Source organism: Ischnura elegans, chromosome 3 (assembly GCF_921293095.1).
Source record: "Ischnura elegans chromosome 3, ioIscEleg1.1, whole genome shotgun sequence".
In the NCBI taxonomy this organism is placed as follows: Eukaryota; Metazoa; Arthropoda; class Insecta; order Odonata; family Coenagrionidae; genus Ischnura; species Ischnura elegans.
The window spans coordinates 115,265,095-115,287,956 of record NC_060248.1 but is presented as its reverse complement, the minus strand read 5'-3'; the positions used below and the strand labels follow the sequence as shown (position 1 = coordinate 115,287,956).

Here is a 22,862-nt window from a genome sequence, read left to right as displayed (position 1 = left end):
ACCATATTTCCATTTTTTCATATTTCCTTTTTTAAAGTTTTTAGCTTTTTAACTTTTTTAATTTTTTTTCCTGTTTTTACCTTTTTTACTCCTTTAAAAATTTTTAACTTTTCTACTTTTTTTTAAATTTTTTCAACTTTTTTAAAACTTTTTTTGAACAATTTTCTTACTTTTTTACTTTTTTTATTTTTCCTGAATTTTTTAATTCTTTTTACTTTTATTAACATTTTAAACTTTTTTACTTTTTATTGTTTTTTTTCTTTTTTTTTAATTTTTTAAAACTTTTTCAACTTCTTCTAATTTGTTTTTACTTTTTTAAACTTTTTTTTACATTTTTTAATACTTTTTCTTAAACTTTTTTTTTTACTTTTTAAAACTTTTTTTTACTGTTTTAACTTTTTTCCATTTTTCCTTATTCCTTATTTCCATATTTCCTTTTTTTCTTATATTTTCCTTTTCCCTTATTTCTTTTTTTCCATTTTTTCCTTTTTTCCATTTTTCCTAATTTCCTTTTCTCCTTTTTTCCTTATTTCCGTTTTGCCTTTTTCCTTATTTTTTTCTTTTTCCCTATTTCTTTTTTTCCTTATTCCCTTATATCCTTCTTTCCTTCTTTGTCTTTCCTATTTTTTTGTTATTATTTCCTTTTTTCCTTATTTCCAATTTTTTCTTTTTCCATTTTTCCTTTTTTACTTTCTTTCTTTTTTCCTTTATTCCTTATTTCCTGTTTTCTTTTTCCTTTTTCCCTTTTCGTTATTTACTTTTCTCCTTACTTCCTTTTTTCCTAATTTCCTTTTTTTCCTTATTTCCTTCTTTTCTTTTTCCTTATTTCCTAACTTCCTTTTTTCCTTTTTTCATTATTTCCTTATTAAATTATATCCTTATGTCCGTTTTTCTTATTTTCTCCTTTTTTCCTATTTCCATATTTCCACGTTTCCAAAATTTCCTTATTTCCTTCATTACATTTTTTAACTATTTTAACCTTTATTCTCCTTTGAACTTTATTTTTACTTTGCTTTACTTTTTTCAACATTTTTTACTTTTAAAACTTTTTTAAAACTTTTTTTTAGCTTTTTTTAACCTTTTTTTCTATTTTTTTTAAATTTTTTTACACCTTTTTTAACATTTAATTTTTTGAAATTTTTTGAAATTTTTTAAATTTTTTTAACTTTTATTTTCTCTATTTTTTAAAACTTATTTTACCTTTTTTAACATTTTTTAACTTTAAACTTTTAATAACTTTTTTTTGCTTTTTTTAAACGTTTTTTTAATTTTTTAAAACTTTTTTTTAAGTTGAAAATGTTGTAAATGTTGAAAATGTTCACTGTTAAAAATGCTGAAAATGTAAAAATGATGGAAATGATGAAAATGATGGAAATGATGGAAATAATGGTAATGTTGACAATGTTGGAAATGAAGGAAATGATAGAAATGATCGAAATGTTGACAATGTTGAAAATGATGAAAATGCTGAAAATGTTAATAATAATGAAAATCTGAAAATGCTGAAAATGTAAAAATGATGGAAATGATGGGAATGATTGAAATGATGGAAATGTTGGATATGTTGAAAATGTTTAAAATGTTGAAAATGATGGAAACGATGGAAATGTTGACAATTTTGACTACGTTGACAATGTTGAAAAGGTTGTAAATGTTGTAAAATGATGTATATGATGGAAATGATGGAAATGTTGACAATGTTGAAAATTTTGTAAATGTTGAAAATGTTTAAAATGTTGAAAATGTTAAAATGATGGAAATGATAGGAATGATGGAAATGTTGTCATTGTTGACAATGTTGAAAATGTTTAAATGATGGAAATGATGACAATAATGACAATGTTGACAATGTTGGAAATGAAATGAAAACACTTTTTATAAACGCGAATTTACTGCAATGAGTGAAAAAATATAAAAGTGGTTTGTAAGTGATAATCCTTGTTATAAAATCTAATATCACTGCGGAGAGTTAAAAGCAACAATTTTATTTGGAATTTAAAAACATTATTATTAACGCAAATTCACTGCTAAGGGTGGTAAATATAACAATGTATTTTAAATGAAAATCCTTGTTAAAAACAAGATTTCACCTTGAGCAGTGAAAAAATTAAAAATGTGATTGGGAAATATAAATCCCTTTGTGTGGGGTTTATTGTGGACAAGGAGTTCAACAATTCCTACAGAAGTGTTAAATCAGCAATATAACTTCACGAAAAGTACTTTTAACTCTTCAGTTTTCTAGGGCAGATTTCACATAAATCTGGTGAAAATTATAGTTTTCAGGAAGAAAAAGAGCTCTCCTGGACTAAAAGTTGAGCAAGAATGATGGTAGATTTCATGCGAAAAAATTGAAAAATACGGCTTTCTAGCAGCTTAGACTTCTTCATAATTGTTAGTGAATTATCCTGTTTCAGGAAAGAGACTTTGAAAGAAAAACTTCATGAAAACGATCTAAGTTTCACTTAACATTTCATACAAATTTATTAAAAGATATGGATTTTAGGGCAAGAATTTTCATGGAGTGTTGAATTGTTCTTCAGGTAAGTCAAAAAACTTAAAAATTGCACTATTCATTCCACATTATATTGCATATCTGGTTCCTATCTGTTAATAATCTAGCATTTTATGAAAACAATTTTTCTTGAAGAAGACGGCAAATATATTTCTTAACTATGGGGATATCATCAATAAAATTTTGAAAATAAAATTGTAAAAGCATTTCCTCTGCTCCATTGTGAATTTTTCACTATTCCACTTATACTTCTGGATCCAGTAGGATGAGAATTCTTGAGAAAAAGTTGAATTAATCATAAAAATTTACAGACTCGATATAAATCCCGTGAAAACTGTTTTTGTGAAGATAAAATTTTTGTCTAAGATCTATTTAACAATTCTTTAAGTATTTGAAAAGGGACAACGAAACTACACATAAATATGCATTCATGTGAGTTTCATATTCTAGGGCTGGTATTGAACCTATTCATTAAAAATTATGGTTTTCAGAAAGAGTCCGTCTGGACAGTTCAATATTTCCTTAACCCTTACAGTGCTGGGGAGCGCTGTCGCGCTCCTCTATCTCTCGCGAAAAGTGCCAGGACTGAGATACCGCGCCTCCTGCAATGTCACTCTAAGATGCCGATAGTTTACTAATCATTCAAGAGTCTTTATTCATTTCATTGTAACATTAACTGTTTTCTTCAAATTATAAAAATTAACTCATACAGTAAAACCTCTATGCAGTGAACCTCTTTACATCATAAACCTCCATACATCATACCACCCCTACGGTCCCGTCAGATTTACATGTAAATTTATAGGCAAACCTCTTTGTAGTGAACCTCTTTATAACGTAAAACCTCCACTTATCATACCAAGGAGATACCCCCGAGACGGCCTGACTACCTCTTCAAATCAAACCGAGACAACTAGACACCATTAATGCAGCCGCGATTACGTACATGGAATGGCATTTTCAGTGATAAATGTTTCACCCTTATCATTTTTTTCTTATATACCTTTAATATGCTGTAATTTTCACGTTAGTCATTAGTTGTGGCAATTTTATTCCATATGAGAACATACCTAACAGTAAATAAGAACAAAGGTATATAACTATCCTAATCATTTTAAATGACTTGAATTAAGAGAGATCTCATAATTTTCTCTCAAATCGTGGTAAAAATCATGTGATAGCACACGCTTTCTGTAATTATTATGTATATAGGTAATAAATATATGTTCACTAATCCATGCATGTTTGTTTAAACACATACACATAATGGTTTTATAGACAGTAGTGCCTTTCATTTCTGAATGATATGAAAAAATGGTGCCTATCACTAAAACCTCTCTATAGTGAACCTCCATACATCAAAATGCCTTAATTTTGGTCCCCACCATTTCGATATAAAGAGGTTTTACTGTATTACCAAAAATTCATCAAAAAATACATTAAAAAATTGAAACCACAAATCAGCAAAAATGCCTCGGCAATCTTAGCCTAGCACCTAGAAAATCGTTGGGCACTCAAGAGGGTTAAATATTGTGATGTCAGCAATGTAACATTGTCAATCAAACTGCTTTGATCAAAGGAAAAGTGGTTGAGAGTTTGATAAAATTACCGTATTTTGATAAATAATATTTGGAATTAGAAAATAACATCTCCAAAATGATAAGGTGGGGAGTTGAACACTCGGAAAAGTGATCCTGTTATTGAAAATAAACCAGAATGAAAAATTTTTGCGTTAAAAAACTCTTCAATAAAGAGCAAATGTTTTTCATAAAGGTTTTAAAAGCTTGGAGAATTGTTTGCAAGTGTTAGAAAAACAAATTTGTATGATAAACATTTACAGTTGTGAAACACAAAATACTAAAAGGGAAATTTATGAACTTGGAAATGTGTTCAAGAGTTTTAAAATTCAAAACTGATGATAAATACTTAGGATGATGGACCGTCACAAATAAAAAAATGGTACTTTCTATGCTAGGAAATGCAGTTTTGAGTGAAAGGAAATCAAGAGCATAAAATATTGAGACATTGATTCATTAGGAAAATTAAAAGGAACAACTTGCAAATTTTAGCTGTGGATTATTGGTCAAGAAAGTTAAATACTTTAGTTCCAAATTTTGATGAAAGCATAATGGATAATAAAACACCTAAAAAATGCCAAAATCAGAGAATTAAAGAAGTTTGGGATAGTAAAAAACCTGAAAATAAAAATCATAATCTTTTAAATTTGCTTAAGTTGTAAGCATCATTAGAAAATTAATGAAGCTTGAACATAAATGGCATTTTTTTTAAATCACCTCCAAAACATAACTCCTTGATAATTTATATCAGATGATTTTCGTTTTAAATCCATAAAATATCTTCATATGTATTATAATTTTCATACTGTAGCGCGTAGGCTTATTTCACCATGCAGATTACACGCTACTGCCACCACCAAGCATAAGTATGGCTTGCTTGAAAGGTGCCATTACCACTAAAGTGGGAATACAGCAATAAAAACATACATAGAACATTAACTTTACTCCATAGCCCTGTACTGTACTCCATACTTCTGTATATTGCTATTTAATAAGAAAAAAAAATTCACAAAGTTTTACCAAAAAATAATTTATTTTAACAAGTATTAATACATTGGAATTGCTAGTTTTCATTTGGATTCATGAATAAAAACTGGTATAACATCAACTGCGGGCATAAAACAGCAGAGGGAATAATTTTTGGTTTGTAGGTTGGTCCAATATGAAAATAAAGCCCCCTGATACAATTCAGGATACTTAGAAAAGTTCATAAGGCTTAGAGATTAGAAATGACTTTGCGTTGCTGATCAAATCATAACTCTGAAATAAAATCATCAAAACATATCTCCAAGAGATTCCTCCATAAACTCTTTATAAACTGCCATGAACTTCGCTACGAAAGCTTCCATATGAATTATAGGGTTATTTCCTTGCCGAAGAGAATATTCCTTGTTGGCAGCCTCTGATGCCACTTTCACCTTCAGTTGACCATCGCAATTTTTTACCAGGCCTTGGAGAAGACCCTATAAAAATATGAGAAATAAATTAAGAATAAGTGGATGCATGAAATCTGGAAAGAAATAGGAGTAGATAGGACTTCTACATCACCTGAGACTACCAATGCATGCATGTGGTACGGAGCTCAGGGAAACATATCTTAATAATCACCTATTAAAATTACCTATGGTAGGAAAGTTTCCTTCGTTTGATAGGGTATTAATAATCCTTATTTAAGCCAAGCGCTATTTGCTAGCAGGGTACTCTACTACCTACTAGCAGCATGCATCGCAGCGGTGCACATATCCTTGCCCCAAGGTAACCTCACTTTGAGGCAGCGGGAACCAGAATGATGTCAGATGGGCTTTTCCCAGCATTCATTCTTAGCCGTCTCGTTTTTGCGCACTTGAAAATTTTCACTTTTCATTTTATCGCAAAAAATAGATATCGTCATTTCAAAATCTAAAAGTGTGAAATGCGCACTCCAGGAGTAATAATCTTTCGATTTAGATAATAAAAAATAACAGTAAACCACCCTATTACCTACCCAAGTATTACCCTAGTATTGGACGGCATATAAGACACTTTTTTTCCAAAATTTGGCCTCAAAAAAGTTATCAATGTCTTATACGTGATGGACACAGGTTAACTTTCTATACTGAGTGCTATTTTTAGCCTCGATAAAGGTCTAGAGACAACTTTTTCTATATCTGCCATAATTATTTTATCAGGTTTAACTAAATTTTTGCCAGCAAAAATATAGCTCAAAAGAGAGAGCTGGTATAGTTTCCTTCAGACACCGTACCGTTCCTATCAAAAAGTAAACAAAACCAGTAGCGCTTGCTCCGCCCTCCCGCGGAGCAAGGAGAAGCACATAGTAGAACATTGTATTACTCGTTCAACGTATGACGCCGACACTCAACCGACACATATGTCGGTATCCGAGCTACTCTGTATAAACATGTCGGTATCAGTGCTTAAAAATACTTGTTTAAAAAAATACCCTGGAAAATATGACTACAGCAAGCAAGAGATTAAGCTATACAATTTAGTATAAACTATGCCAAAGTGAATGGAAACAGAGCAGCAGCAAGGCATTTCGGTCCAACACCCACCGAAAAAAATTTTATGTATTTGGCGACCGCAGGAATATCAACTGCAGGCTACAAAAACCAAAAAACATAACAATATTCTCGTTTTTGATGATGATGATGATAGTGAAAAGGATTTTTAAGGTTTTGAAAGTGATTAAATTCTAATTTCATGATAGGCAACATTTTCCTTGAATCCGTGTTTTTTGCTGTTTCTGCTTTATTCTGTATTACGTTAGATTGCTTGCCGTTCATTCATTTATTCATTGTTGAAATTTACATATCATGTTCAAAATAGCTCGCTCTTTGTTAATTTTCCTTATTAAAAATGTTTGGTGATTACATTCAATGATTGTTTATTTGGCTTTTACAAAACACGAGAACTATAAGAAACCACATTTTAAGATACAGTGAGTCCTCGTTTAACGTCACTTACCGTTCCTGAATAATGTGACGATAAACGAAATGACGTTAATCGAAACATAATATCCCATAAGAAACAATGTAAAAAGTGAATATCGGCTCCTAGACCTCACAATTCCTACGCGAAAAAATTTTAGCGTATCATATCTGGGGCATTTTTTACGATGGGAATGCCAAGCTACGGCATAAATACGAGTTCCTGTCTTCATTGACGACAATAGCAGCACTGACGTAAATCCTTCACCATTTTTGTATCTTCCCACATTTGCTTTTCGGCTTCGCTATGGTGGTCGCCCGGGCGAGCGTCGCCTGGGCATCATCATCGCTGAAACATCGTCGCAGTTACAGGAACCAAAATTATTGTGAACACGGCGAAAAAAGTGACGACAAAAACTCCGAGTTCTACAAGGAAAAATTCCTTGAAATCACTTTTTAGGTTCCTGAAAACCATTATATCTAGTAAAACCTTGCGCACCTACCTAAGAATTCATTTTGCAGAAAATTTGCTAACACCGTAATCGCAATAAACAATAAACACACCGTTTTACACTTAGTTTAGACTGACTGTATTACCGCCCACAAAAAGAACAACCTGCAACGCCCACTGCTTCGCATTTTTTTATCGCGCGAAATTTAAAAGCCTTGTCGTTATCGCGAAGCGAAGGTGCGATAAACGAATGACGGTCTCAAAATTTTCGTGACGTTATCGCGAAATGACGTTAAATGGGGTGACATAGAACGAGGACTCACTGTAATGAGGTAATGTGCTGTCGCATGGACTATTGAAACTCTTTTTCCTTGTGTTTGGCCTTCTAAATAAGGGTGCGTCATATATGCCAATATGTCTTATATGCTGTCAAATATGGTAATCTCAAAATAGGTGAGACTTGGCAATCGCATTGTTGATAGCTCACACCATTCCAAATTATTTGATCAAAGCTATCACTTTGTTAAGATCAAAGAGTTATTGTGAAAAAAATATTGTCCTGATATTGAATTAATTTGGATTAAAAACAATCATTCATTAAAAATTACACAAACATATAAAAATGGTATGGTCAAATTTTTTACATTCTTAAAATTCAAATAATCAACTCTGGCAAAGAGTCCAAGTTTAGACTTTCAATACTTCGGAATGAAAGTTTACTAAGTTTTTTTTTTCTAGTTGGCTAAACATGAATAAAACTCGTCATTTGAATTGCCAACAGCATTCCTATTACCAACTATGCAATGAATCCATGTAGATTTATCCACATCCTTAACCCTTAACCGGTGCGGTCTGAGAGACTGCTGCATTTCTAAAATTATGAATATTTTCAAAATTAAGATTTCAAAATATCTATATTTCTCGTTAGCTTCATATTTTTGCATAACAAGGACATCCCACTCTTAAAATTTAACGTTCCTCTCATTAATTTCTGTAAATTTGCAACTGAACTCGATTAGCGGTCTGTCAGACCGCACGTCACTTACTAAGAATGCATCAAGAAAAGGAATAAGCGGGATAAATTTCATGGCTACTTACTACTTAGCCTTCCAACTTTAACATTTAAGGCCTTTTTTGAATCTGGCGAAATATTGATACATAAATATAATAATTATAACTCAATTGTTTTTGGCATCAGTTTTTTGATCCTGCTTCAAATCACAATTTTTTATGACAAATTGGTTCGTATTGGGAGTGTAAAAATTTTAATATAAGTTTTAAAATAGTTAACCATTCAAAGAAAAATTAAACAAAACAATAAAAATGGCGTAGCAATATTATGGGGCTTATTACGTAAGTCATAACTCCGGAGCTATGGAGCTATAAGAGTTATGATGGCTGCCATAGCTCAATTTGCGATTACAGTAGTCAAAATAACTCCGATAGGAGTTGCGAACTGGAGCTATCTCGGGGCTAGAATAACGCAGGCTTCTGACCCGTCCTTATGGTAACTCCAGCCCGATTTCCTTCGCTTCTCCACTGTCATTTGTTGATTTCTGCCGTCGGAAGGTCGGAATCTGAAGGATTTGGCAATGGATGGACCAATAAACATATTTGGGGAAGGATGATGAGGGTGTTTGCGGAGTATGAAAGAAGAAGGAGGCATCTGACATTAGAAATGAGACGAATAAGGGGTTCCCACTATCCGATCGAATTATATGAAGACCATTTTCGAATGTTTTTCAGAGTGTCGAAAGAAATTTTTCAATATCTCTGCCGATCTCTGGGACCCACACTAAGGAAACGCAGAATATCTGGACTAAACGTGGAAAAACAGATAAATATTATTAAAGAATTTTCATGATACCACTATGAGCGTGTGTAATGTTGAATCTTCTTATTCTGCGTCTGAGATATTCCGCGCTTCCTTCCTTACTGCGTGTAGTGTGGGTCCCAGAGACCGGCAGAGATGTTGAAAAATGTTTTTCGACACTCTGGAAAACATTCGAAAATGGTCTTCATCTAATTCGATCGGATTGTGGGAACCCCTTATTCGTCTCCTTTCTAATGTCAGATGCCTCCTTCTTCTTACATACTCCGTAAACACCCTCATTATCCTTCCCCATTATATGTTTATTGGTCGATCCATTGCCAAATCCTTCAGATTCTGTCGGCAGACATCAACAAATGACAGTAGAGAAGCGAAGGAAATCGGGCTGGAGTTATCTCATTTTTATTTTCATTATTGGTATTAAAAAAATGTGTCGGTGTGTGTGCAATTATATCTCCGTTCTGTGTAGGCATCTGTCAATCTCACTAGCACATTTTTCTTAATTGTCTATGAAATATTAAGGTTTATCACCCCACATTTTATTCATTGTTGCCTCCCCATTTATTCCTTGGAATACGCCAAGGGCAAAGCTTCTGTGGTCACTCATAACATTAGTGAGCACCACGCACTGCTTCCTGCTCATTTTCTCCGACCTTTGCCGGTATCTAAAATTGTATTCATTGCCATAATATAAACGGCAGAGAATAGGTTTGCATTCGACGATAAATGAATGACTGTATACAATGGATGACATATAACTGTATATGAATAAGCTTTAAAGTATAAACATTTCAACAATGTAGTTTATATTGATTATTTCACGTTAACTTACGAAATACAAGTTTGGGACTCCATTCCGAAATTCATGTTAAACCCGTCTGCTCAGAAACATTTACTATCGGATACCTAAGCTCCTATTGGTTGACTCATTTCTGGAGATTTGCTTTCCGAATTTTTCATAGCCACTGTAGCTCCGCATTCTTTCGGAGACTTCTCGTAACTCCTGCCGGTACGTAATAGGGTTGGAGCTACAAATCAAAACAAATCCGGGCGGAGTTACAGATAGCTCTAGCTCCGATAAAAGTTACGTAATAGGCCCCTTTATGAAGTTTTGATTTATTGCGGTCACCCAGACTGGTAGACGTCACTGGTAGTGTAACAAGAATTGCACGTCACTGGTTAAGGGTAAAGATTCTTACAGCTGTTGAGAGTTTTCACCCTTAGCTTTAAGCATCTGTCATAAACTCTCTTACCACTTGTCACTAAATAGCTCATTAGGAAAGGTGGGAAGCCCAAGGGACGCAGCTAGGAATTAAGGCTAAGGAGGGTTTCAGGCACAACTAATACTTAGGAGTCTGGGGGCATAGAATACCCACCAGGGTAAGCGGGGGCCCCTCCCACAGAATATTTTTATGATAAATGTTACAAACTGGAGAGTTTTACAGCTGAGTGAATAGTTCGATGTTTCGGTTGTGAGTCATCCGTCCCCCTAATATTTGTAACTAAATTTGTCACAATAAAATATTTTCATAAAAAATTTCTCTTGAGCTCTGGAGGGGTTTTTATCCCTCAAAACCCCCCCTTGCTGCACCACTAGGAAGTCCAGCTATCTCCTCGGTAGAAGGGATTCACCATTTCCTGTCCCTATCAATTCCTGCTCCGATTCTTTATTTTGATCGTTTTTAAGGTATGCTAGGGAGCAATGATTTGTTTTTTTTCTCACTTTTTTATGATACAGATAACAGGATAACAGATCCGCTGAGATACAATAATATACAGCACACTTCCGATTATCAGGCTGTGGATTGTCTGGCTGCACATTATCCCTGCATGATTTTCACTCTCCCTCAAAATTTTCCACGATCTTCATAAAAAAATAAAAACGAATGCAAAATCATCGGAATTACTGATTTAATGCTAGGATACACCGGGCTTATTATTTCCACTACACCAAGCTAGGGTGAGATCTACCTCCACCAATTCCAACCAACCATTTCGTTGAATCTCTGAGAGAAAATATTATATATTTTTTTTAAATACAGTACTACTTCTTGAGTACGTTTTTGAAGAGACTAAAAAAAATGATCGTGCTATTCAGGAAAACGTGCTATCCAGGGAAGTAAATAATAGAAATTGAGGTTACTGTAATCCATGGAAAAGTCCTCATATCTACAATTACTGTCTGAAGTTCTTGTAGGATCACCTTCCTGAACTCTTTTCACATAAAAAATAATGAAAATTAGCACTAAAGTGCCAAAAAAACCATGTGAATGAAAATTACGATGTTTTCTAGATACAATTACATAAAAATGTCGTCATTCTCTCGTGATCTGTCGTACATGTTTTAAGAGGACAAGTTTAGATAGTTCATTTCTTCTTTCTCAGAGATTACTCGTAGAAATTTATGATAACCCTGAATATATCAATACAGGCATCCCCCGAGTTACGTATGTCTCGACTTACGTAAATCCGTACTTACGTAAGTGATACCCGTATTTCAAATGATTACGTTAATTTTCGAATGCGAGCGCGAAGAAGTAGATATTCACTCGTACAACCTATGGTAGAAAAAATATCGAATAGTTATCGAGTTTTTTACATGCTAAAAATAACAAAGTGACCAATTTTTGTCATTCCTCGAAGGAATTTTCATTAATTTCTGTAGAAAAATCGCTTATAAATCCCAAGTCAGCAATCAACGTGAAAATTTGCAGTTCTAGCGATGGATGTGGTTGCGATCATTCCTGTACGATAAAACTTGTTATACAGCATGCACACCCGAACTCCGACTTTCAACTATTTAAAAATTGTATCCTTAAGTTGGGAAATTTCCATCTGTGGCATTGAAATCAGAAATCTTTATTGCGGAAAAGAATTGCTTAGTACCCACGTAACGGCATTGAAACTTTGAGTGTTGGCAATGAACGCCGCGAAAAAGTTAAGAAAAAATTGACACACGATATTAATTGCGTAATTGTTTACATGTTTCTGGCGGAAAATTTTATTAAGCTGCATTTTCTCGTTCTCTCATATTGTGTGCAACTGTAAATGAATATTGCGTCATTGAAAGCTTTTACCCACCCTCTTTGTTGCACGCACAGTTGGCTGAATAAAAGCTCACTTTTAATTAGCTTCATGCTTTGGAGATACTCTGCGATGTTTCCAGCGAAGTAAATATTCAAATGACGATATTTTCACGTTATTCTATTGAGATATGAGAGAATGAAAGTATGTTTCCGTGCGTGAAAGATTGAGTGTATGTGCGTGTGAATGTATCTAAGAATATAGTAATTTACTGGTGTTCTTTTGTCTGTTATTTGCTCATAATCCTAGACACTGCTCCTAAGTGTATTAACTGTGACAGTGAAACCACCAGATTCATCGATCAACGTAATATATAAAAGGCAGAAGATATAATGATTATAGGTAGGTAGACGATGCATTCTTTGGGCCCTTAGATCGCAGTATAACATAATGAATCAATTTAAGCATTCATTTTAGTAATGTAGCGTTGAGATACCATACTTTCCTGAATCCACGCAATTGGTCAACTCTGGGAATAATATAACGCATTTTGATTGACAATGCTCGAGATGCAACTCTCAGACTGTATTAATGTTTCTCGATTTTGTATCTAATAACGTAAGAATACGCGGTAGAGTTCATGAATATCGCAGTGAATTGAATGAAACTTCACCGAGAATTTACCGAACATTTCTCCACTGATAATTTCACCGCGCCGATCGCAATCTCTGAAGCACTAACGCAAAGGTTCGACTTACGTAAATTTCGACTTACGCAGAGTTTGCCGGAACGCATCTCTTACGTAACTCGGGGGATGCCTGTACCTTGTTTTAAAAATTCATAAAAATTGTGCTACATTTTCTTTACTATTAATCCCGGCAACAGCAATACACATTTGTGCTCTGAATGAACCCATTTCGATAAATATATATCGATTGATATATCAATATTGATACGACGATTAATAAGACATTTAAAGATTATTATAAGCAGATTTTTATTTTCTACACTTGTAATTTTCTAAAGAAACTTGTTCATTGTAGTCTGCTTTCTATTTCCGAGATGGAGAATTTCTGAGTTAAGTTTCGCGTGGCGATCCAAAGCATCATCTGCTCCCTTAATACTTGTCAACTAATGACGCTCGTACTCTTCATGTTGAGAAATGCATTTGGATGGATCACGGTCATAGAAAGAGAGATGTGGGATGAACACACAAAGGTCAATGGTTGATGATAATTAAGTAACTTATGAATTTGGAGGTTTACACACTCGGGAAATTACTAGGAAACAACTTGCAGGTTGCTTCATAGCAAATAATTGAGTGTACTACCCAGTTACAAATCGTTGCTATATAGTTTCAAATCGATCACTATGTTCCAATAATAGTGTGGGGACATCTTTTTCATTTGACCAATACAAACGTTTAAACTTAGCCTAACGTTAGCATTCCAGGGAGGAATGTATTAAGTTCCCTCATTTCCAAAGTGGGGTTTAACTTTCTATGGCTATTATGTATTACTGTCACTTTGTAGGCAACAGTTTGTTTCTGACAAAAATTATTACAGAGATAAAAACGCAACAATCTTTGAATTCCAGCAAAATTAATTTTTTCAAAAGATTAGCACATCATTTCATCCACTTTATGCCTACTGAATTTCTTTAAACATTGTAAGCACAAAGAATACTGTATTTGACATTAGAAAATTTAGACATTTTCAAACTGGTTGAATCGATCCTTCCAATCCTTAGCAAGCATACATAAGTTATTTTTTTATAACTCCCAGATTTCATCAGGCTAGTTTTTCATTACATATTTCATTTGATTTTTCACCGCCTCTACAGAGCCATTATCAGAATATTTCTCCATCTTTGTCAGAATAGATCAACAAATATTTTAACGCATTGCATGAATAACCCTTAATATGCAGTCACATGAACAAGAGAAACTTGAAAAAAATGATGAAGAAATTTGCAACATATTCCCTAAGGAAGTCCAGGTTAGAACACAGGTAAAGTCAATTGACTTCCTCACAACAATGTTCATCATCATGATCTCAACAGAAAAACACATTAAAAACCCAGGAAATAGATATTTCTACCACCACCAACCTTTATAATTTCCTCCCCTGGAATTCCTTGAGAGTATAGGTTATAAAGCCTCTCACGAATCTTCAGCAATTGCTGTGCAGACTGTTCTTTCACGACCTCCTTAGCAGTCTGCTCCAAGTACACCCGCCAATCAGGTTCAAGGATCTCCTGATCTGCAGCAAATGGATACCTGAAATAGCAGACAGACATAACTTGGTACACAAAACCAATTGTTTCAGATGGTGACATTTGGGTCAAACTTTAAAATCAACTTCTGAAGCCTAAAGTATTCTCTTAATACAACAATAGGTATCTCTATTTGACAAAGGATCTATGAACCTAAAATTTGAAGAAATATTGCTTGAGTCTACCTATATAAATATTGCTATCATCATTTCAAGTTAAAGATAAATCAAGATCCCATTATTTTCTCTTTAAAATCAGAAATATCTGAAAAATTCGATCACCATCACTTTTCCTGAGAGCTGATTGCCTATTAACCCCACATTACGACAGTGTAAACAACCCACAGCAGTGATAAAGGGCTACTAATAAATAAAAAAACTTGATGAATACCATAAATAGCATGGAACATTTTCAATATAGAAGATAGACATACACCTTCTTTCATCCACATTCCCATAAAATACCCAATAACATCTCTAACAATTCAACTGAGAATTTTAACCATTGAAAGCAGTAAAATTCATGCATAATTCCAGATTTTCCACGGAAATTTAACAAAATCCCAGGTTAATCTTAAGTGCTTACTGTGATAGATAGATACGTAACAGTTTCTTTATATCAAAAATGATTACTGAGATGAAAATTACATAATCTTTGAATGTCACCACAAATTACAATTTTCAAAAGATTAACTCATCATTTCATCCAATTTTTACCGACATAATTCCTATAAAGTTGGTAAGTACAAGAAACAACCGTCTTTGGCATTAGAAATAGTAAACTTCTTGAACAGTTTGCATCAATCCTCCCAGGATGAAATAAAAATGGCTAACACTTCAGATTTTCTCGAGAAGGATGTTTGTATTCCACTTTAACCCCTCAATGCCGTCATGCGTACCCAGTATGCGCCCTTTCAATTTCGTACGCCGCTGTCATGCGTACCCAGTACGCTTCCTGACCTACTGTATAAATATTTTTTCTCCGCCAGATATTGTATGTTAAATTAAAACTAATTGCTCTATCTTTTGAAGAAATGTTTTTCCTCTCCAATAAAATATTCATAGCAGCCTTATGCCTTCAAGATTAAAAAAAAATGCTTTGATAAAATTCCGTTTTAAACCAGCACGTTGATGACTTCGGTCCAAAAACTCAACGCCTTCCTTCAACTGTTCTATCATGAAAACTTCCGCCTATTCTGCTTCAGATACGTCGAGATGGGTCAGCTACTTTAGCTTGAGATACGGTACCTTCTAAGCTCAATGCTTTCTCTCCGTCTTTTCCTTGTTTGTCGTCACCTCGAGCCCCAAGTGTGTTTGGTCCGCCTCGTTAGTCCTTAGCGTCCTAAGCGAAGGGGGGTTATTCCACGTCAAATCACCCAGACATTTTCAAAATGACACCCACCGACTCGGATTTTAATGAAATTTTTGTCACTAGCTGCTATCACCTATCTAATGACCCATGTAAAATATTTCCTCTCTCACTCTCATAGTTTGCAAGATATGAGGAGTCGAAGTTTGAGATGTTTGCTCAGAAGTGGCGCTAGTGGGAGTAAAATTCCAGAGTGCAGGGCACAGGGTAAAAAGTTATAACTCAGAAACCACATGATATATTTGAATGAAATTTTGACCCCTTGTCTATCCAAGTACATAGCTTTCATAGTAATGTCTTTTATTCCCCTTGCATTGTTATGTTAGCCAAAATGATGTCAACAGTTGTTAATTAACCGATTTTTTTAGCTCAAAAACATTACTTCATATTTTCAGAATTGTCACCAAAAGGCAGAGCAGTTAACTCATCCAATTTTTTTTTAAATTGAAGGTTAATATGTGCTCCAATATACTGTGAAATAAAAATGGTGGTGTTTTGACTGCCACCATGAGTATTTCAGGTTTTACTTTTTTTTCTGCCCCCGTGAGAGGGATTTTGGACACGTGCTGTAAGATAATAAGTATAAGTGTATCCATACCTTCATGAGGATATATTTGAAATATTGGTCAGTAAATCTAAGACCAAACATGTAGTCTAGTGAATGTGGCTCTTGTTCATACAATTGTTTTTAATAACAATACTTGGCTTGTGGCAGCTGAGGGGAAAAGAGTCCAAATGGCTCAGAAATGTGAAATGATGCTTTTTTCCTGGAATTTACCCATTTTTCTAGTGTTTAGTTTATGGAAAAATTGGTATCAAAATACATTAGACTCTTACTGTGCATTAGAGGATAAATGGAAATACTAATTTAAATAAAATTATTTAAATAATACACTTCAATGTGTTTAAGGCATCTCCCGAACATCTCTGGAGGCTCTCATGGGCAACTAAATGCTTAACAATACCACCAATTCCATCACATGGGGATTTTCCATGGCTTGTAGCAAAGAATGTCCGTGATGCCATTAAGGAGAAATCCTGGTAATGCTTGCAAAGATTGAGAAATTTTTTGCAGTTCTTGTACCGTCCTGCACAACCATCACTGAAGTAACTCAATTTTTTGACCAAAGTAAAATTTTCTTTGACAATGCTAAATATTTTTCTTTGGGTTTCATAAACAAAAGCTACATTATGATCCAAATCATCTGACAAGATGCATAAACTGGAAATAATAAGCTGTTTAGTCAGGTGATCTCGAGTATAAATCACAACAGGGTGTACCGTACAACTATCACTTGTCCAGTGATACCCTTGTGCCTCATCCTGGATAACCTATGAGTAGTCTCACTGAAGTCAAAGAGAACAGCTGCTTCATGGGGTCCAAGATTTTCTTTCATTTGCTTAAGGTAGTTTGCCTGTACCTTCGTAATAAATGAATGGGGCACCAGTTTTTCCACTCTTTCAATTAAAGTTAATCGGTATTCATCAAATGTCGCAGTGAAGTTCACCAGTTGATATCAGTCCCTGGAAACCCACTGACTGTATGAAACTTCATCTCTGGGGTCACCTTGTTCAAACTTTTTCAGCAGTAAGCTTTTCAATATTTCATGTGAAGGACTCTTAGAGCAATGTCGCAGTATACAGTCCCTATTATTTCTAGAGCACACGAAATAACCAATTAGGTCCTGGCTTGTTTCCTCTATATTACAGGCATTAAGCAGTAGGTTGACATTTTAATGAATTGTGCAAACACACATTGAATGCGTTCCAGGAGATCCTGCTACCACAAACCATTTTGGACCTAGGTTGCAGAATTTAGAAAAGCCAATTTTAATTCTGGGGAAGTCAAATTTAAAAGTGGAATACAATTCCTTCAAGTTAGCAAGTAATAATCTCTTCTGAACATGTACATTTTTGGAGATACTAATGGAATCTTTCTTTCCAGGCATCATTCTGGAGTACTCATCACTTTCATAGAAAGTCCTAACTAATTGTAATGTTTTATTTTTGCCTTCCCTTTTCTCAATTCAGGTGCAGCTAATTTTCCATTGTCTCTGAAAAGTTCTCTTGCTTGGCAGGCAGTGTACTCACTCACATGAAACTCTTCCATTACTTTCTTCCTGCTCCATGAAGTTGGTATCAATGATAACAGATGTACCTATTTTACATGGGTCATTAGATAGGTGATAGCAGCTAGTGACAAAAATTTCATTAAAATCCGAGTCGGTGGGTGCCATGCCTGGGTGAACTGACATGGAATGACCCAGGGGCTATGTGCTTCGCTCTGCATTTATTTTTTATATTTTTTTCAGGACAGTAATCAACGAAGATAAAATTCCATCTACACAGTCAGCATATACCAGGGCCCCTTCGAGATATTTTCTCGTCTCTTGAGGGAGCTTCTAAACCACGAGCTTCAGTCCACTAGAGTCATTCATGCTGTGTGGTGTCCCTTCAGCCAGTGTGTTGAAATTCTCATCGGGTGTACTTCCTCTGTGTGGTATTTTTTATAATTGGGGATCCTACGAAAAGGGAATAGTATTGAAAGGCAAAAAAGAGACTCCGAAGTCTGTTTGTGTGTTAGGCTATAGTAAATTCATCGGTGGGGTGAATTTCAAGGACCTGTTATTGCATTCGTACCTAATGGAAAGAAAACACTATTGCAAGTGGTGTATGAAGTTATTTAGGAGACTATTGAATGCGGCAGTCCTAAATTCATACGTTGTTCATAGGAAAAACACATATAAAAAATTGACTTATCATTTCGCGTGCCATTGGTCGAGGTAATATTTTAGAAATATCCAACGTCATACGAACTGCTTGGACATGGTCGTCACTCATCACACAATTTAGTACCAAGACTCACAGAAATACATTTCCTAAAGACAATTCCTCAGCTGGGAAGAAATCAAAGTCTCAAAGGGGGTGTGCAGTTTGTGCCTAATATGGGAAATGAAGAGACTGCGTGTACTGGTGTGAAAAATGTGCGGTGGGATTATGTTTGGATAGCTTCAAATCATGTCACACGAAGCAGATTTTCGAAGGTAAATCATTTGAATATTCGCATATTGACGTTTGAAACATAAGCACGTAATTAACTACATAAAATGATACGGTAATAATGGAAAAAAGTCAGAGAAGTGGGCGGAGTGGTAAATTTTCAAGTAAGCGAAACGGGTAATCCTATCAAAAGTATCCAATCTGTTATGAAATTTTCAACCACAAATAACTGAATAACATCATGTTATTGTATTTCTTTAATGCATGGAATGTTAGAGATCTCGTAGTTTATTCGAAACCAAATTAAAATCTTTCGAAATTGAAAATTTATCCATAAGTTCATAAAAGGAGATACATAAAACAATAAATATTTTTTCAAATCGCTCATAAATTATTGTACAGTAGCGCATTATGTTACGCAAGTTTACAAAAAATTTCAATGATACTGATCGTATTATTATGAAAGATATAAATTATTGAATGATAGTATGCCAAAAAGGTGAAGTCCTTTAAATCTCATCCGGCCGCTGAGATGGGATATAATTAAATGCCCGCCACGCTTGAGGGGTTAATATTCCCTGACTATGTACGCAATACGGATGGTGTTTCTTTATTCTTCTTCAATGTTAAACAACTAAAATTACTGCAATACTTTTAAATAATATTACATATGTGTATCATTTTTTTAGACCCTGTGGTCTAACCCTGCGTAAGTTGTGGAAAATGACAAGCCTGTAGCCACAGGGTAAAGGAAATCAAGGGTTCGAACACCCATTGTAATTCTTGAGTGCCATACTCTAACGTATTCCCTGCAAATGAATCCTCTTTCACCCCAAAATGTCTCTACCTATGGCCTAGGAAGATGATGAGGCCAGCCAGTGGTGACGACCCCATGGGGCCTGATCCTCCTCAAAATTTCATCACAGGGGCAAGGAGGAAATATCTCAGACTTTTTTATTTTTGCTAGTGTGTCCAGTTATCGAGAGTCGAGTAATCAGGGTTCTAATATTGTTCATATGACTCCTCTAAAATACTTTAAAACTCACTATTTATATAATTTCCCTGGGCAAGACCCCCAGGTTGAGACCCCCAATATTTTTTATAACTTGGCACCCCTGAGGCCAGCTAAAATTTAAGTAAATGACAGTAAACTACACAAAATAGCAGTTAACTACACAGTGCAAGCCATATATGTCACAAGTACTATTTCTAAATAATGCAAGAGAAATACACTTACTGCCTAGTTTTGCAAGATTCACACATAAGCAAAGCAACCCTTAGATTGCGACGTGATTTGGTAGCTATCCTTTCCGCTAATTCATCTGGTAAGGTTAAATCCTCCTTGCTGCAAACAGTCTGGAATAATATATGGACATGTAAGTAGAGTAAAGTCAAAGTTTAAAAGTAATAATAGTACAAAAAAATATATTATGGAGGAAAAAGGCCACCTGCAGAACATCACAAATTTCCTTAGCTGTGGGAGCAGGAATCCTAATGGAAAGGCAACGACTCCTAATTGCAGGCAATACTCGAGATGTTGATTCAGTGCAAAGTATCAAACGACATGTAGCCACATATTTCTCCATGGTACGTCGCAGGGCATGTTGGGCTTCATGAGTCAACATGTCAACATTTGTGAGCACGATTACTGAAAAATAGATTATTAAGTGTCATAAAACACGAATTCGGAAGACATCAGCAACAAGACAAATGGAACTCGTCTTACCTTTAAAGTCCCATTGGCCTGAGGTATCGATCTGATGAGCTTGGGCGACGGTTTTAATGAGCTCCTGTACAACAATTCTGTCGTGAATTCCTACATCACTTAAATTAACCTCAGTGTGGTAATTACTGCTCAACGTAGTAATATCCACCTTCTTCTTTGACGGAGTCTGAAATAATAGCACCATAACGTAAATGATTGACATTCTTAAGGGATCACCTTAACATTCCAAAATTAACACGTAACTTCACGCTTTATCATTTTAGCAGTTGAATCTTTCGTTAGTTCCATCAACATATTACCATATTTTATTTCTCCTTGACTTGAGCAAAATCAACTTCTAAGTAAGCAAACCTTCACGACCATTCACTGATTTTGAAGAAATGACATACCAAGAAAGAGAGATGCTCGATTTTCATTTTATCAACGCCAGGGCCAAATATCTGCCGAAGGATGCAATAAACTCTGGTTTTCTTCCCAGCTCCGCGAGGTCCAAACACCAATAGATGAGGAAAATCGCCTTGCCGTATCTAAAAATAATAAGTGTCTTAAAAAAGTAACGACCACTCGTACTAAGCATTTACATTAGCATCTTACAATATTCTTCAGCTGCTGTGCCTGATCTTTGTGATAATCGAGCTCGTTTAAAGACTCTGGGCGGTATTTATCAATCCATAAATTCATTCCGCTCATTTTTGTAGATCAACAACACTTTTTTTCAAACACAGTCTCCACAAAATAACATGTAACGCTTTTGGCGGGTTTCGAGCCAATTGTAAGAAACAAGAGAGTGCTGAAATGCAACTTTGGCAGTTTGCCAACGTATGAATGTTAATCATACAAAGTAGGATAATTAAATATTTATATTGACAGATAATTACAAAGGTTATTAACTAAAAAATCTCATAACCTGCACATTTATTGGCTCATAAAATTATTTAATGTAGTTTCATGGCAAATGAAACGTTTAAGTATTAAAAATGAGATATTTCACTTACCAGAATTTCGAGAAATTTTTGACTGAATAAGGAAGTGTCTTAATTCATATAAATCAGGAGTAAACAAAATTTTTAATAAAATCAGCCCGAAACAATGCATTTTGTGCCTAAAGACGCGCCAGGTTAGCTCTAAATCAATGGTTACAAGAGAAGTTGGCTATGCTGGACTTAGTCTCAGTGGTGGCAAATTCAATATATGTTTGTCCCTGGCCCGTATTCTTATGATGCATTGCCGATGCAAACTAGACTAATGCTCAAATGTACAAACGAAAGTAGAACAAAGGCTGTTTTCTGGACATGCATGCTATCATTCTTGCAATAAAAAAAATGGTAAATTTCACATTTGTGTATAATTTTGGACATCCAGTTTTGTTGTGTTGCAACAGCATCTAGTGACATTATTAAACAAGTATTTTTAATGAAAGAATTCCTCAAAAAGTAGTCAAACTACTGCATTTTTTACATAGTGCAAATTTAATAGTGAAAGTGTTTACTCATCAAGCTGTGAGGGTAAATGTATATAGGTATGCTTTATGCTACATATATGCTCATGCACATATGTATTTCAAACTCATATCCCTGCTTGAGCAGACAAATGGCCGTGGCCAGGGACAACAACTACCTAATTTTACAGCTGTAGACGAGCATTCTTTGAAAAATCCTAGACAAAACTTCTAGTTCCAGCCCTGGCCAGCATCATTAAAGTTCCAGTTCGTTATCCTTTCGACGGCAGTAGCTAATTCCTAAGTATTCCTCTCTATTTGGTCAAATTTAGCATTTACCCTCCTGGTAAGGGCAGAGTATGTAAAAGACCTGTGATATCCTCTCCAGAAGTTTTTCCAGAGAGCCTGCAGAGGGGACTCCCACTACGTAACAGATTGGGGGAATATCAAATGAATATGTATAATTTCATCTGCCAAAATCCACAAATTTAATGTTGCATGCAGTTTGTTCACAAATCTAGGTTCATTTGAAACTAAGAAAATCATTTGATTTTTTCCCACCTTGGTTTAAAATCTTCCATTCAATTGTATCTAGTCCCTGTGGTCCACTGAAAGGATAATGGGAGGTCAAGCTAATGCCTCAAAGGAATGGAATTTGTGGCAGCTAAAAAGCAATGAAGCAAAGGCTTGGGTAAGAAGGAAAGGTCAATAGGGTGGATTCCTATTTTTTTAAC

At 34.7% G+C, this 22,862-nt stretch overlaps 1 protein-coding gene across 1 annotated transcript; it reads right to left on the bottom strand.

Moving 5' to 3' along the window:
- Positions 1-5,103: 5,103 nt before the first annotated feature.
- On the bottom strand, positions 5,104-21,473 carry LOC124156395 (replication factor C subunit 3). The gene is made up of 7 exons (XM_046530934.1): positions 21,285-21,473; positions 21,080-21,217; positions 20,691-20,856; positions 20,413-20,612; positions 20,202-20,320; positions 14,432-14,600; positions 5,104-5,552 (listed from the first exon to the last, which is right to left on the bottom strand). Exons 1-7 carry the CDS (start codon positions 21,378-21,380, stop codon positions 5,364-5,366), a joined length of 1,077 nt encoding a protein of 358 aa, XP_046386890.1. The 5' UTR covers positions 21,381-21,473; the 3' UTR covers positions 5,104-5,363.
- Between the last annotated feature and the right edge of the window lie 1,389 nt (positions 21,474-22,862).